At 40.3% G+C, this 18,138-nt stretch overlaps 1 protein-coding gene across 1 annotated transcript in view; it reads right to left on the bottom strand.

Moving 5' to 3' along the window:
- grik2 (glutamate receptor, ionotropic, kainate 2) overlaps positions 1-18,138 on the bottom strand; it is a 289,146-nt gene that overhangs the window by 145,221 nt on the left and 125,787 nt on the right. The window contains exons 5-6 of the mRNA XM_062991399.1: positions 16,384-16,437; positions 13,072-13,245 (exon numbers count right to left, since the gene is read on the bottom strand). Coding sequence (XP_062847469.1) covers positions 13,072-13,245; positions 16,384-16,437 — 228 coding nt within the window. The remainder of the gene's footprint in view (positions 1-13,071; positions 13,246-16,383; positions 16,438-18,138) is intronic.

The raw sequence follows: 18,138 nt of genomic DNA on the forward strand, positions 1-18,138 counted from the left end.
AACCACCTACCCCGTTCTCCTCCGGTGTGTGCCTGTCAGCCGCCTGCAGGACCCGTGCTGGAAAGTATCAGACCAGAGACGGGTGTCTGTGCAGAGACAGAGCTGGAAGGACCCTCCGTCATCCAGAGGAGTAATGGATCTAATGATGTCTGAGCTCAAAAAGGCTCGTTATAGATACCGTGTCCTGTCATGACTCTCTAGAGGGCTGCTTTCTGCCAAAATTGGATGTGGATTCAGAACCTTTCCTCAGTATTAAAGTTTCATTTTCACTTTTAACATTGATGTGGTTTTTACACTGATCAGCCATAACATTAAAACCACCTCCTTGTTTCTACAGATTTTATTAGCTCCACTTACCATATAGAAGCACTTTGTAGTGCTACAATTACTGACTGTAGTTCATCTGTTTCTCTACATACCTTTTAAGCCTGCTTTCACCCTGTTCTTCAATAGTCAGGACCACTACAGAGTAGGTATTATTTGGGTGGTGGGTCATTCTCAGCACTGCAGTGACACTGACATGGTGGTGGTGTGTTAGTGTGTGTTGACCTCACTGTCACTGCTGGACTGAGAATAGTCCACCAACCAAAAGTATCCAGCCAACAGCGCCCTGTGGGCAGTGCCCTATGACCACTGATGAAGGTCTAGAAGATGACCAACTCAAACAGCAGTAATAGATGAGCGATCATCTCTGACTGTACATCTACAAGGTGAACCAACTAGATAGGAGTGTCTAATAGAATGGACGGTGAGTGGACACAGTATTTAAAAACTCCAGCAGGGCTGCTGTGTCTGAACACACACTAACACACCACCACCATGTCAGTGTCACTGCAGTGCTGAGAATCATCCACCACCAACATAATACCTGCTCTGTGGTGGTCCTGACCATTGAAAAACAGGGTGAAATAGATGGACTACAGTCAGTAATTGTAGAACTGCTTCTATATGGGAAGTGGAGCTGATAAAATAGACAGTGTGTGTAGAAACCAGAAGGTGATTTTAATGTTATGGCTGTTCACTGTATATAGATAATAAATATCTATTTATTTCTATATGTCCTTTTTATGACTTTTGTCATCCATTAAATTTAAACATGAATAAAATCAGTTCTAAACTCAGTGACTTGAGTTTACTGGTCTCGATCACAGCAGTTACCTAGAACCTTTAGCAGTTGGATATCCAGACTATTATAGGACTATATCTTTTAGATTGAAATACAATAATATTACTTAAATGCTCAGGTAACACAGCGAGCCATTATTCTATCCCACCACCGCTGAGATCCGGGTTCAATTCTCATTAATGCTACAGACCCACCGCCCTGTCCAGAGAATTCCTGCCTGGCAAAAATCAAACCCATGCCCTTCTTGCTGTGAGCTGACAGCACCAGACACTGGGCCATTGTAGATAGAAAGATAGAAAGCCTTTACTTGTCATATATACATATACACGTGTACATTCACTCACTTTCTTAACCGCTTATCCAATCAGGGTCGTGGGGGTGCTGGAGCCTATCCCAGCTATTCAATGGGCGCAAGGCACACAGTAACACCCTGGACGGGGCGCCAGTCCATTGCAGGGCAGATACACACACACACACACACACACTCAGACACAGACTCATTCACCTATAGGGCAATTCAGTGTCTCCAATTAACCTGACTGCGAAAGCTGGGGTTGGAGCGCAGGGTCAGCCATTGTTCAGCGCCCCTGGAGCAGAGAGGGTTAAGGGAAGAGCTGGGATTCGAACACTCAACCTTTCAGTTGATAGCCCAAAGGTATCCACTAGGCTACCACTGTCCCAGTGCCATCCCTTTTCTTTACAGGTAATTTACTAATACATTAAAGAAACATATTTATATTTCAGTCAGTTTAGTTGTCCTTTAACTAAAAGGGATTAGTCTTGTGTAAATGGTGTTTGGGTTAAAAGCTAGTGCTAGATGGCTGCATCTTCTGCCATTTTCCATCAAAGCTGGTGGAAAAGCAATATTGTTCTACTAAATATGCTGACAAAGATGTGTGTAAGAAGTGTGTATCTGCCATCAACATCCACTGAGCAGCATCTGTGTGCATCTGTGTATTTAGAGTCCTGTTAAAATGTTTAGCACTTGAGCTCCTATTAGCAGTAATTGCAGAAGCTTCTAATATGTGCAGCACTCACTCATGTAATTCACTCTCCACCTGCATTAATGCATCATTTTTATATCAATCTGTGCTCATAAAGTCCTTCATATCAGATGTGTAGCAAAGTATAGATAGTTTAGTCCTCCATGCCCAGCTGTTCATTATTGTTATCTCCAGTAAATTAGGGTTGGAACTAGTAGGGACGGACTAGCAGGGTGTTCATGCTATTGCTAGGGGTATTAGCATTTGAGACTGGCGTAGTCTAGACCAGGGTTTTTCAAACCACCCAAGAGTCGCGAACCAAAAAAAAAATTTGTACATGAATGCCCCCTTGTGGAGGCTTTATGTTACATCTTGTAAACCACAGTGGGACCAGATTGCCACCATTTTTATTATTTAAGTATATTTCATTTTGATGCGCCTAGGTGGCACAGCGGGATATTCCACTAGCACACCAGCGCCAAGATTCTAAACTCCTCTGGCAACTGCCTGCAGCAGACACGTTTCTGCTAGGGCAGGATGACCGGGCTATGTGGGTGCGGTCTTCAAACACTGTGTAAGGACCCTGATTAGCAGATAGAGAGGCGCCTGTGCAGAAAGCATGGGTGAATAAGGGTTCTGCTAAGGGCTGAGCAGCAATATACCCACCTTGACTGCAATCAGGGATCCCCCAGCAGCGGAAGACAAATTGACCATGCAAAATTGGGAGAAAATGCATAAATAAAAGAGATGCATTGTTTGTGTTGCCTGGTTTGTGTTAAAGATTATGGACAAAATGTGGGTCGCTTAAAAAAAGGTAAACAAAAAAACACCCTGGTATAGTCTAGGAAGACGTGGCACCACATGGAAAATGGCATTGCTGCATTTCATTGACTTTTTGTCCCCTTTCCGCTACTAAAAAGCAAATCAAGTGTATACCAATCTATACCAATTACATATATTTCCTTTATACCACCTCCCCAGATGCCCCTTTTTATATAGGACCTTTATTTTAAAGAGTGTACACATAAAAAACCCACAAAAAGGAATTGGCCATAAGACCTACAGGATGTCATAAATTAAAATGTATAAAGAATCACCCAAGCCGGGCTGTTTTAAAGCCAGAATAAAGAGGCTGTTGGGTTCTGTAGCAAAGTTTGTATAGAAGTCACACCACAGAGAGCACAGAGAGTAGATCTGATTGTAGAAGTGCAACAAAAACCTACGGCTCTCTGGGGAGCAAGCTAAGAAACTACAATCCATTGTGTAAATGAAAAGAAAAAAAGAACAATTGAGAGTGTGAAGAAGGAGGTGGGTGGCACGGTGCTAGCTGTGCAACCAAAATCAACACGATGGCTTTTGTCGGCAGACTAAGTCATCTCCTGGGACACCTGCCTTGCCAACTACCTTTGGGCTAGACTGGAGGGCTAAGAGTCATTAATCGCGTCTCGTGTGTCTGCTCACTTGCCATGTGACAGCACTCGGCTCTTTGGCGGCACGATGCCGTAATCAGGAAGAAAAAACAACACAATTACAGCTGTGCACGACCACGCTGAGACCCATTATTCTCTCAGTTCGATTTTGTCTATGCGCCATATTTGGCATCACAAAAATGGACCCTTTTCAAAATCTTTAGGGCACCAAACACACAGCAACATGTTGAATTGCACTCTGACCTAACAAGCAATCAGGGCTAACGGAAGGCACACATATTGATCAGCGTAATCAATCGTGGTCATTAAAGGCAGGACCACCCGGCCATTATTTTCTCTGTAATTTAAAGTGCCACGATGTTTGTTCTGTTCGCACTGTGGACCTTTAGAGCTGAGGGCCAGAGCTTAGGGCGCTTTAGCCATGGGTCAGCCCTATGGCAAAATGCTTTGGCCTGGCCAATGAAGGAGCTGTAGCACACACCCCAGGCTATGCTCCTGCCAACACAGCTGCAGGAGTAATGATTTAGTAACAGGCATGCCTGAATACTTTCCATAGTGGATCCTTTCTACCACCAAATTAAGGGGCAGGCAAACAGGACATGGCTTAAAGAGGCTTTATATGTAGGGCAACAACAAGAGCTGAGCCTTCTTCATTTAAGTTTTTGGCATTTAGCAGACGCTTTTATCGTTACGCTATTATAATATATTGTCTAAGCAACGGAGTGTTAAGGGCCTTGCTCAAGGACCCAACAGTGGCAACCTGGCAGTGGTGGGGCTTGAACCGGCAACTTTCTGATTACTAGTCCACTACTTCTTCATTTACATTTTCAGCATTTAGCAAATGCTTTTTACTAAAGCAACTAACAGTACTGTGAGAGTATACAGTATGTGAGAGCAATTGCAGGTTAAGGGCCTTGCTTGAGGGTCCAACAGTGAAAATTTGGCAGTGATGGGACTTGAACCAGCGACTTTTTGATTACTAGTCCCTACCCTCCATTTGGGAGAAGATAAGGTTTTGATTTGTGCTCATTATTTTGCAGAGAAGGCTCCCGGCTAAATGAATGTGATGCCACATGCTGCTCTCACCCACACGAGATCTGTGGTGTCCAACACTGAGCAAGGATGCCACAGATTCTGCAGACAATACCTACATCTATTCTATCTTCATCAACCAATTGATCCTTGTCAAGGAGGCGCTGCGGGTCTGAAGCCTACCTGAAAACACTGGGCACAAGCTAAAAATACACCCAGGACAGGCTGCAAGCCATAACAAAGCACTACACCCTCACACCTAGAGGCAATCTGAAGTAAATAATCCACCTAATGGTATGTTTATTAAAAGGTAGGAGGCAGACTATGAGAACACATGTAAATGTGGGGAACCTAACTCCATAGCAACACTCCTTGCTGTGCTGGAGTGATGATGATGATGATGATTATGAAAATGAAAGGAACTCATTACCAACAGCTTTATCCTGTTCAGGATCACAGTGGGTCCGGTTCCACTGAGAAACACTGGATACAAGTTGGGAATACACTGGACAGGCTGCAAACCATTGCAGGGCACTACACCCTCGCATCTAGAAGTAATTTGAAGTAAACAATCCACCTAATGGCATGTTTTTAAAGGGTAGGAGGGTGCCTATGGAAACCTAACACCATATGTAAATATGGGGAACCTAACACCTTACCAACACTCCTTTCTGTGCCAATGTGATGATGATGATGATGATGATAATGAAAATGAAAAGAACTCATTACCAACAGCTTTGACCTGTTTAGGATTGCAGTGGGTCCGGTTCCACTGGGAAACACTGGATAAAAGGTGGGAATACACTTAACAGGGTGCCAATCCATAGCAGGGCCAAACCTTGGTTAAATGGCCATAAAAACCATATAAGTGAGCGGGCAGGGTCCTTTCTGTGTCCACGTGGGTTTCCTCCAGGTCCCCCGGTTTCCTCCCAAGTCCAAAGACATGCAGTCGGGCCGAGTGTGTATGAATGTGTGCGTGATCTTTCTGGGATTACCTTTTGCCCAATGAATCAGGCCCACCATAACCCTGACTAGAATAAAGCAGTTATAAAACAGACAATAAATTAATTAATGAACGATTTATCCGTTTTTGAAAATGACTTACATCCTCGGCATATTTTACAGCAGCCACTTTTGGAAGCGCTCTTCTAGAGTCTGTGATTACACATAAGAGCTGTCCAACAGCACTGCGGAGGTGTTAGGATGAGCAAAGATAATATGACAAGATGCTGTTAAAATAGCCATCTGTTTTCATCCTGACAGTTTATCTAATACCAAAAAAAGAGATCTAGAAAGCCTGAGCTCAGGGGGAGCAGGTGCTAGGGCGAGCTTGAAGGAGAAGTTGTGCCGGTTGTGCTGAGGGTCACTGCCTGCCCTGCAGCGTGCTGTCTGCTTCCCACCATGAGCTGCCATTCACAGAGATCTCCTGCGAGACACTGTGACAGTCAGGTCCATCAACACGAGGCGCTGAGCCGAGGACTATAGAGACCAGAGAGCGCTTCCATATCCGTCTCTCAATCTCACAGCAATTTTAACTCTCTCTCTCTCTCTCTCTCTCTCTCTCTCTCTCCATTTTTCCTCTCACAATTTCACTTTGCAGCATTTCCAGCCTCCCACCAGCACAACTTGAAAATGTATAAACATCACAGACTTTCTTCCCACTTTGTTTAGCATATTATAAATTCATCAGGCAGAAAATCAGTTAATAAATAAATCATTTTAAGGTAAGGTTATTTTAATATGGTATGTGGTATAATGGTAAGAGTTATTTATTTATTAGGACATCATGTTTTATACTTTGGTTACATTCATGACATAACAGGTAGTTACCGGTTACACAAAATTCATCAGTTCAAGTTTTTAATGTCAAACACAGTCATGGACAATTTTGTATCTCCAATTCACCTCACTTGCACGTCTTTGGACTGTGGGAGGGAAGCAGAGATGGGGACTCGAGTCGCAGCACGTAAGTCGCACACACAGCGACTTCAGACTCGACTCTGACTCGACTCGTGACTCGCATAAAATGACTTGTGGACAACAAAAGTCAGAAACTTTAGTTACATGTGACAATTATATAAATATATATATATATATATATATATATATATATATATATATATATATATATATATTATCCAACATCATTCTGATCGTGTCATTTTCTGCTCTCTAATAACGCTCCAGCCGCTTTAAACCGCAACGCACACAATGATGGGTAAATGTTCCAGCCAGTTTCCAGCGTAGTGATGAAGCGTCGCTCCCTACTTAAAATGGTGGAATACCCTATGTAGTGAACTTCACAGTAACAGATAATGTGAATGGAACTCCTACAGAATTGGCGCTAATGATTGTAAGAACCGCTTTCTGAACCAATCAGACCTTCTGGTTTTAATTTTTAGTAAGAAATGTTGTTATTTGCATGTATTTTATTTGCAGCATCACACAGATGAATGAAATGAAATGCTTGATTGACTTTCTAAGGAGTTCGTGTTTTACTTCACAACCGGGAAAAGTTTGGAGGTTTTTAATTATAAGCACATTTACAAAATAACGGATTATATTCCTAATGGGACACACGGTTATAAATTTAATAGCATCTGGAACAACATACGCTAAGGTAAGCAGTGTTATGGATTTGTATTGTATTGGATGTGTTTGGGATTTTGGCCGCTGTGAGGTGATTTTCAATGAAAACAAGACATCAGTTGAAGCTTTTAACTGGTACCTAGGAAAGTAAAGGCACTAAGTAAAATGGCAAAATACAGTCGCTAATCTGATGTTGTTTTTTATCTGAACTTACATAAGTTATGCTCCTACAGTTACAAGAGCAGAAATGTTTCCTTACGTCTCGCCAACGCGACAATATTTTAATATTGTATAATTGAATAGATCTTACTGAACATATTGAATGAACTACATAACAAAAGACAATACTGTGTAGGTGTAAATATCTAAAAAAAACCCTTCTTTTTTAATCTTTTATAAGTTTTTGTTACATCATGAATATCAATAATACCACAAATGCATGCATCACTACTACAAATTATTAGAAAAACACACACACGCACACACAACAGTACATGATTTAACTTAAATAGAAGTTTATATGCTTCTACACAGTAAGTCAAAAAAAGAACCTCTGTTCGAAAACCTTTGCCCAAAAATACAGCAAATGTTGATCAATTTTCAAAATTCTCTCACGTGAACAGAGGGTAGAGCTGTTGTCTCACAGTAAGAAGGTCCTGGGTTTGATTCCCAGGTGTAGTGGTCTGGGTTCTTTCTGTGTGGAGTTTGCATGTTCTCTCCATGTCTGTGTGGGATTCCTCCTGGAGCTCCAGTATCCTCCCACGGTACAAAGACGTTTAAGTGAGGTGAATTGGAGCTACTAAAATTGGCCTAAGTGTTTGTGTGAGTTTATCCTGTGATGTACTGGCAACCTGTCTGTGTGGTTTTCTACCTTTCGCCTGGTGAGTTGTACCCACCGAAACATTGAATTAGATAAAGTGGTGTTAGAACAGACAACAGATGAATGAATTGCAAGACAAATAAACAATGTTGAATTAAATTTCCACTTTATGAACACTTCAATTAAATAATTAATTTTTAATATGAAAATATTATTGTTTGTACAAATTGTCATTTCACAACATATTGCAGCTATGCGCTTAAGGTGTGGTGGGCAACATAATAATCATTTTATTGCAAATTTAATTGTAAATGCAAAAACTGGGTCACTTTTGACTAACTGTGTATATACTGCAATTATTTTTATGTATATTTTTTCAGTCCTATGTTTTCTATTTGTGTGTGTGTGTGTGTGTGCCAATCATTCTTTATTCTCTATATTTCATTTCTATCAGCTGATGTATCTTGGTCAGGATTGCAGCGGGTTCAGTATCAACATTGGGTTCAAAGCAGAAATACTCTGAGTAGAAGCCAATCTAAGGCAGAGCTTTGGCCAGCCCCCCTTAGTCAAAGACAACTATGTCTGTGTAGACACCCAGTCGGCTAATAGTTCAAATCTCTAAGGTGGTGAACTAGCGTAACAGGCCTCTGCACTGCTGTACCTCTATAAAAATGTAAATATCAGATGTTTGGCCTTTAAGGACTTAGTGTTTATGGACTTTAATCTCAATCTTGAGCTGCAATATGTGTTTATACAACCATTCAGTGGGAGGTTTCACATGCCTTGGTCCCCTCCTTTCCAAAATAAGACTGGGGAATCCATCACCGACTGAGTGTTCTCTGATTCCGCTAAAGATTAACTCTCTCAAAGCGAATCAAGCAGAAGGTAAAGCAATTAGCGAGGATAAAATTATGCTAATGAGCCTCAGGATTTTGTTAGGTCATTTTCATTATGCATGTTAAGCCTCAACCTGGGGCAGCGTTTCTCCAAAAAGAAGGTTAATTATTGTACAAAGAGAGAAAGTGAAGAGTTAGATTTCATAAGCCGGCGAAACAAACTGCGACTGATAGCGGTCTCATCAACGAACAAAGATTGCGAGATTAAATGTTAAAGTCCCTGGATGTTAAACACAAAATTGAACAGACCGCAGGATGCTAGCTGTCTAAGCATTTAGAAAAAAAAATTAAAAACATGTTTACATTTACATTTTCGGCATTAAGCAGACGCTCTTATCCAGAGCGACTTACAGAAGAGGTTCCATAGTAAACATTTCATTACTCTAGCTTAAGTAAACAATAGTCCAAGAACACAAATCTGCTAAAACCCTGTTAGAACCAAAGTTGTTGTTTTTTTGTTTTTTTTAAAGAAAACGTTTTTTAAAGACAGCAAGAGACTCAGATGTTCGGACAGACAGAGGAAGTTCGTTCCACCACTTGGGTGTTAGTACAGAGAAGAGCCTTGATGCTCGTCTTCCTCGAGTCCTGGGTGGAGGATCAAGTCAAGCGAGAGCAGTGGCTCGGAGGTTGCGTGGCACAGAGCGGGGTTTGATTAGGTTTTGATAGGTTTGATTGACCTTCAAAGTCTGTGTAAAATTCCATACAGAAAAAAAAGAAAAAAAAGAATTCTTCTTCATCTACATTTTCTGCTCAAAGGCTTTTTAACCACAGGTCTCGGCCTTTTCCTCTAAAGAGAATGAATCCATCCTGAAATCCCTGACTCTTTGTTTTGCTCCACGAGTCGTTTGTCATGATCTTTGGTCCATAAGTTACACTGTGGCAGGCCAGTACTTAAGCTTACAGGACTATAAATACGACCAACAAATGAAGCTGTTAATCTAATGTTTACAGAACCTTTCACCACGTCAATATGCATTAGCCTCTGACTGATTGCTATTTGTCTAATGAATCAATCCTCACCTTTAAACACACATACCATTATTTACAAGATGTCACGCAAAGTCCAGAGAAGAAAATCTACTTCAATTTTGCTGAAAAGAAATTCTGATATAGTGTGATTAAAAAACTACACTGATTAACAGATTGGAGATAATCATAAGTGGTTTTATTCTTCATCTTACAGACAAGTACTGACGAATTACTCAATTAAAGTTGAACAGTTGCTCAATCTGTGTGTATGTGTGAAATGCGGACTGAGTTTCCCAATCCATAGACAGTCAGCTGGATGGTATACCCCCATGTTTCTATGGTTACTATACATTACAGCAGCTTAATATAATGAAGCAACTAATATGGGGTGTGTTCGAAAACCTAGTGAGCTCTCTACATAGACAGCATTTTACGTCATTCTACATCCGCTCCCGAGAAGGAGGCTGTTTGAAATCCTAGATGCCTTAATATGCTTACTAGTAAGGTATCTTAAAATTTCAATGCTATTTTGACTCAAGAATGAGTGAGCATCCGATGCTGCCTTAGCGGTGAAGGCAATCCCAGCATTTATGGCGGACAGTGCGGAGAAACGCAAATAAATTGTTATTGATTTTTTATTTGTATAAACTTGCACAAGTGTTTTCATTTGCAAGTTCTGGCTTGTCAGGGAATTTTACTGTTTTCGGTACACGAGGGGAGATGTTAGTTGACATGCTAGAGCGTTGTGCCACCCCATCCCACTGGTTTCAAAGGCAAGAGGCTAACTGTGTTAGCTTAGTTAGCGAAAACTGATGGAATCGCTGTCTAAGTAGTGCGTTCGAATAACCTGCCTTGTAAGTCGATGACTTATTAGAATCCTCTCTACTTAGGCAGCTGCCTATGTAGGCAGTAAGACAGCAAGGCAGCTCACTAGGTTTTCGAACACACCCATTGTTTAGCGCTAAAATGCCAAAACCGGTTACATCCATACAGAGTAAGCAAATTATAATAATGATAGCCATATTCTACAACTAGGGCTGGCACTGATCCAATACTTCGGTATCGGTCCGATATTGGCCCAAATCACTGGATTGGATATCGGAAGGAGAAAAAAAAACATGTAATCCGATCCGATACTGTTGCTCAATGTAAATAACACTTAATGTAAATAACACTTAATGTAAATAAGGCCATTGTTCGTGTGTAAAGTAAATAACGAAGATACGTGAAGATACGTTCCAACAGACCGCCGTTTATTGCCACTCACGCTTGATGATGTGCCACTGATCTACAACTCATCCGCAACAGTCATTCAGAAATGAAAACACACTGATCTACTTAAACTTTTAGCATTTTAAAAAATCATCTACTACTGCCACATCTAAAAACACTGTGTAAACACAATTAAAACCGCTTCATAAATTGCTTTATAAATAATAAATTGCTCACCTGAGATAAAGAACCTATCTTGTCCCAGCTTGGAGATCTCTCACATCCTCAACCACTAATCCATTAGTGTTATGAAATAAAACAAACTACACCGTTTCTCATTTTCATTATCTTGAAAATCCAGCAGGATTTTTTAATAATCGTGCTTTGGTTTTTAATAATATGAAAACGTTCTCTGGGCCTGAATTAATTTAAGATGGACCAAATAAATGTAAGCTGTGGTCATATGAGTCCACATTTCTGCTTGTTTTGAATTAAAAAAACTAATTAAAAATTAATCTACAAAAGCAGCAACAGCCAACATCCCTACTGGTATGAGATGCATCAGTGCCAACAGTATGACAGTATTCACATGTGTGAAGGTATCATTCATGCAGAGGTGTATGATGAGATTTTAGAGAGACACAGAGACATACGCAGCAATCAGAGCAAAGTCTTTTCCCATATGGCGCATCATGACGAAAAGAATCAGACAACTGAGACCACGGACTGGTGAGCAGCTGAAATCTCATATACAGCAGAAATGTACAAACTTCCACTGGTAAAACTGCAACAATTAGCGGCAGCAGTTCCCAAACCAACACAAAGTGTAAATAATCAGAAAGTGATGTAACACAGAGGTAAACAAACCCCTGTCCAAACTTTTCTGAGTGTCTTGCAGGGTTCAATTCAAAATGTGTTAATACCATTAGTAAAATGTAATGAAGTTGGTCAGTGTACACATTGATAAAAACCGAAATTGTGAATTTGGTCTATTTATTTATTTGTCTGTCTGTCTATCTATCTATCTATCTATCTATCTATCTATCTATCTATCTATCTATCTATCTATCTATCTGTCTGTCTATCTATCTACCTGTCTATCTGTCTGTCTATCTGTCTGTCCGTCCATCCATCTTTCTATCTATTTGTCTGTCTATCTATCTATCTATCTATCTATCTATCTATCTATCTATCTATCTATCTATCTATATATATGTCTGTCTATCTATCTACCTTTCTGTCTGTCCGTCCGTCCATCCATCTTTGTCTGTCTGTCTGTCTATATATCGGTCTATTTATCTATCTGTCTGTCTGTCCGTCCATCCATCCATCCATCCATCCGTCCGTCTGTCTGTCTGTCTGTCTGTCTGTCGTCTCTCTGTCTATGTATCTATCTCTCTATCTCTCTATCTATATATCTATATATGTGTGTGTGTGTGTGTGTGTGTGTATGTGTGTATGTATGTACAGTATGTACTGTATGTACATAAGCTAGTCACAGTGATTCATTACTTTGTTGTTTGCCATTTAGAAAGAGGGACAGGTGAAGAACTGCACTCCAAACTAAAATGTCCCCTGTATAATCCAAGGAGCTGTCAGTGTTTTATAACCTCTAACTGTGGTGTTGGCAGATTTTCTCAGTGTTTTTCCTCTGTGTCTCTACTAAGACCACAGTTTGGCACTGTTCCCGGATCAGAGAGCCAGTGTTGAGTGAGAGCTGTGAAGTCATTACTGCCAGCGTGCTGCTATCAGACAGCGTTTAGATCATGGAGGCGGAGGCCCTGCTTATCACACGAGGTTCAGAACTTGGTACGCCCCCGGAGGTGGTGCGTTCAGGTCCTCTGGGAAAGTGCGCGCTTCACAGGAAGAACGCTTATTGCATCGGATACATCAGCATCAATTATACAATTTCCTCAATTGATTTCCCCTAAGAAGCAACTCTAGCAATCACGATAAGTAAAATTAATGATGGAAACAGCAGAACTGTGAGAGAAAAAGACAAGCACAGCCTTACCGTCATGAACCCGTCTAATAAGCCAGAGTCCGGTTTGGGAGGTGCTTGGAGTCGCTCCATGGACCATTTTTCAATGATGGAGGCCACTTGGCTGTTCTCAGTGTTTAAAATGCGGAAGCCAGACATGTTAACACCGCTGTAGCGATACGGCTCTACGTCCAGTGCAAAGAGATCCTAAGGAAAAACAAAAAATATAATAATAAATTACAAAGTGGTTCCAAGGACAGACAAAAAATCTAATCTAATAATAACTAAATACAATTATAAATAATATATAATAATATAATTATGAATAATATATAATAATAGTAAAATATATAAAATAATAATAAGAAGAAGAGGCATTATTGCTGTTATTATTATTATTATTATTATTATTATTATTATCATTATTATTATTATTATTGTTGTTGTTATTATTATTATTATTATTATTATCATTATTATTATTATACCTTTAATTATTATTTACAGTCAGACTTAAACCACAAAGTAAATGTAAGTCTATAGAAACTAGAATGAGAGACTGTGTAGTTAAATGTTGCCCCACCATGGATTGCATCCTGTCTTTGTTTTGTATTTCTGGGTGGTGCTATACCCACCACAACCCTGACCAGGATAAAGCAAAAATGAATAACTTACATTGATATGACAGTGTTCTTTCTTTGTGCCTAATTCTCTCTCTCTCTCTCTTTCTGCTTTTTACTCACACCAGTGCAGTTAGGGAGAGGAAATCTGGCAGAAAATGAATGCCATATGTAGCCTCTCTGTAGCATGGCTGTTCACTCTGTTGGGTGAATTAAGCTCACAGCTCTGAATTTTTAGATCTGCCAAGCTCTCTATTGGCAAAACTAATTACTGAAATGACAGACATGTTCAATCATCAGGCTTTTTTTTCTTCTTATATCTGCTTCTTATGTCTGCTCAAGTATTTCTAAAATAAAGTATTTAATTTTGTCCACATTGCAGATAAAATTAAATAAAATTTGCTGCTGTTTTATCAGGTAAATATTGTAATTTTTCCTGAGTATAACGTTTATAATCTGTGTAACACAGAGGACTCTGAGGTTTTCAGTTTACCCGAATATCTGGAAGTGCATATCTGAGGGAAGTGAAGGCTACTCACTGATGTATGTGAAATATAGCCTCAATAAAAACGTAATTTTAATCATTTCTAAGTCATGATAATAGGGCAGAGGAGAATGAGGGTAGCGTTAGGAAGCAGGAGAGCACTTTTCAGTTTCTCTGTAAGGGAGAAGACCTCTGAAGGCCAAAACCAATGCCAGTTATATGAGCACTGAGTGGCAGTACCACTCTCTCTAATCTCTCTCTCTCTCTCTCTATTGGTTTTTAGGAGAGGGAAGATCATAAGAAATTAATTTTGACAGAAACATTTTTACATTAAATGAATCAAAAGTTATTCTGATAAACAACATAACATTTTGTAGGGCCATTTTTTAAGATATTATTGTGAATGTTAACTGACATTAAAAGAGACACAAACAAAACACATACATTTACACGAATTAAATAAAAATGTCAGTAAAAAATAAAATACTGTTTGGCTGATTGAATTAAAAATATGAGGTTCACTTCATTTTGTTATTGGTGGATAATATGCTGATTAATCTATTGTAATGTTTTACTAATGCTATATACACTTATCAGCCATAACATTAAAACCACCTCCACTTACCATATAGAAGAACTTTGTAGTTCTACAATTACGGAATGTAGTCCATCTGTTTCTCTACATGCCACCCCTTTTCACCCTGTTCTTTAATGGTCAGGACCCCCACAGGACCACCACAGAGCAGGTATTATTTGGGTGGTGGGTCATTCTCAGCACTGCAGTGACACTGACATGGTGGTGGTGTGTTAGTGTGTGTTGTGCTGGTATATTGAGTGGATAAGACACAGCAGCGCTGATGAAGTTTTTAAACACCTCACTGTCACTGCTGGACTGAGAACAGTCCACCAACCAAAAATATATCCAGCCAACAGCAGCCCGTGGGGAGCGTCCTGTGACCACTGATGAAGGTCTAGAAGATGACCAACTCAAACAGCAGCAATAGATGAGCGATCGTCTCTGACTTTTCATCCACAAGGTGGACCAACTAGGTAGGAGTGTCTAATAGAGTGGACAGTGAGTGGACACGGGATTTAAAAACTCCATCAGCGCTGCTGTGTCTGATCCACTCATACCAGCACAACACACACTAACACACCACCACCATGTCAGTGTCACTGCAGTGCTGAGATTGATCTACCACCTAAATAATACCTGCTCTGTGGTGGTCCTGTGGGGGTCCTGACCATTGAAGAGCAGGGTGAACGCAGGCTAAAAAAGTATGTAGAGAAACAGATGGACTACAATCAGTAATTGTAGAACTACAAAGTGCTTCTATATGGTAAGTGGAGATGATAAAATGGACAGTGAGTGTAGAAACAAGGAGGTGGTTTTAATGTTATGACTGATCAGTATATATATATAGTAAAACAGCATCACCAGTGCACTAGGAAGGTCTTATAGATCAATTAATCTGAATCTAAATCTTCAGTTCATCATGCAGGATTTTGCCAGACCCCAAATAGGTCAAACTATTGACCCTTAGTGTGTGACACCTGTCGGCGACTTGCACAGTGTGACTAGAATCCTGTGGTGCAAGGGTAAATTGTACTAGTACACTACTGCTGGGATCCAGACATGATTGACTATGTCTAAGAAGGACGATGGCTTAGGACCTGCAATAGATTGGTGTCTTGTCCGGGGTGTGTTACTGCATTGTGCCCACTGGCTATAATATCCTTATATAATTGATTTATTGTGATCTAGTAGCAATTGTTGTGTCTGAAACACATGAGTTTAAAAAATAAAAAAGTGTGTCCCAATACTTTAGATTCATTTACTAGCTTCCAATACTAGTACGTTTATATTGGTTAGCTAATTTTAGTCTCATTTTAGTGGGGTGGCCCAGTGGGTAGCACTGTCACCCCACAGCAAGAAGTTCCTGGGTTTGATTCCCAGGTGTAGCTGTCTGGGTCATTTCTGTGTGGAGTTTGCATGTTCTCCCCGTGTCTGTGTGGGTTTCCGGGAGCTCCGGTTTCCTCCCACAGTACAAAAACAAGTGAGGTGAATTGGAGATACAAAATTGTCCATGACTGTGTTTAATATTAAAACTTGAACTGATGAATCTTGTGTAACCAGTAACTACCTGTTCTGTCATGAATGTAACCAAAGTGTAATAAATAAAATAAGTCTTAGTTTAGAGTTAAATATATAACAAGCTGAGTAAAATGATTGTTACATACCAGTGTGGTAAAAATGTAGTGATAATACTCCGTCATCATCCCCATGGCTAAAGCCTAAAAGTGAGATAGAGAGAAAAAGAGAGAGAGAAAGAGAGAGGGAGAGAGTGAGAGAGAATCAGATTAATAAAACTGACAGCAGCAATAGCATTAACGTGGTGGAAATCTAAAGCAGATTTTCAATTTAGCACATCACTGAGAGAAAATTATGAGGGGAAAATAATGCCATTTTTCACAGAAGTACTGAAGCATAAACTAAGCCCCAATTCTATCCTCTAAAGCATGAGCTCTGCTCAGTGCCCGTCCAGGACGCTCATGATCTCTTCGCAGTAACGAGGCAGATTCTGTACGTGTACAGTGTAGTGCTGCTAAAATGCGCGGGGATTAAATGTGAATTTCTGTTTACAGCCACAGGCTGCCGGGACTGGAGAGCCTAACAGCCGAGCAGATGGGATTTGATTTGGCTCTTCTTCAATACAACTTCATAATGATAACAAGCTCTCAGGTTTACTCTCTAACCCAAACCTGCGTTATGCTAGCACCCTTCCTCGACTGATAGATGGCTCAATCGATAACACTAATTAGCTTGTGGGCCAAGCTGTTGTGTCGCGGAACGATACAGCGACAATCGTCAAGCCTAAACGCCTGATCTGTTTCCAATCATTCAATCCATCAGTGTGCCTCTCAGGGGGCGGCATGAGAAATTCAGGTGGCGACGCTGGGATAGAGCATCTGGCTGGAAGGGCGAGCGTGAACGCACACGTGGGCCACCGCTGCCCTCCTGCTTTTATACAAATTGCAAATGGAAATGTTAGTCATGCACTTATCATTGTTGCCACCGCACTAGGCGCAATCATGGACTGCGCTGGTGGGTGGAAAGGCCGCCAATAACTTGGCTCTGTGCCATGCAAAATAAACCAGAGCTTGCAGATGAGCAGCTAAGTGCTACGGTGGGTAGGGCAGGCTGTGGTTATTATTTTGAGGGAAGTGGAAAAGGAGACGAGAGTGGTTTAGGGTCAGAGCAGGAATTGCGGCTGGGGTCAGGTGACTAAGCATCCAGGTGGACTTGAAAGCCTTGAGGAAATATGTGGCCGACAAATTTAGATTCCATTTAAGAAGCAACATTCACACCAATGCAGGAGTAAATTGTCTGGTAGCCAGAAGCATCCCAAGGGTTGAATGAATACCTATAGTGGTTTACTCTACTCCAGCAGTACACAAAAATCATATCTGAGCAAAAACCTGGTAAAGTCTACAAGGCTTCATGGTTTAGCCATTCCAAACATTTTTACACATTATTACACTTGTAAAAAATTTATGACGATATCATTATCTTTATTTCTATATTTAAACTTATATATCTGTATATATTGTGTATAAGGATAGATGCACTACTGCTCCTATAAATATTATGCCAGAGGCACAATTTGCACATACTTTTATCCATACCACTTATTGTATATTGTATATACGGATGTTGTGAATTCACTACACTCTACTTTATTTGTATTTGTATCAGTTCTTCTTCTTTTGCTTGTTCAATTACTGGGGGCCAATATTTTCCCTAGTATCTATCTATCTATCTATCTATCTATCTGTCTGTCTGTCTGTCTGTCTGTCTGTCTGTCTGTCTGTCTGTCTGTCCTTCCATCTATCCATCCATCATATCTATTAATCTCTTGATCTATTTATCTGTCTGTCTGTCCCTCTGTCCATATGTCCGTCCATCCATCTATCTTATATATTGTTCTCTTGATT

The sequence above is a fragment of the Trichomycterus rosablanca genome, chromosome 3 (assembly GCF_030014385.1).
Source record: "Trichomycterus rosablanca isolate fTriRos1 chromosome 3, fTriRos1.hap1, whole genome shotgun sequence".
In the NCBI taxonomy this organism is placed as follows: Eukaryota; Metazoa; Chordata; class Actinopteri; order Siluriformes; family Trichomycteridae; genus Trichomycterus; species Trichomycterus rosablanca.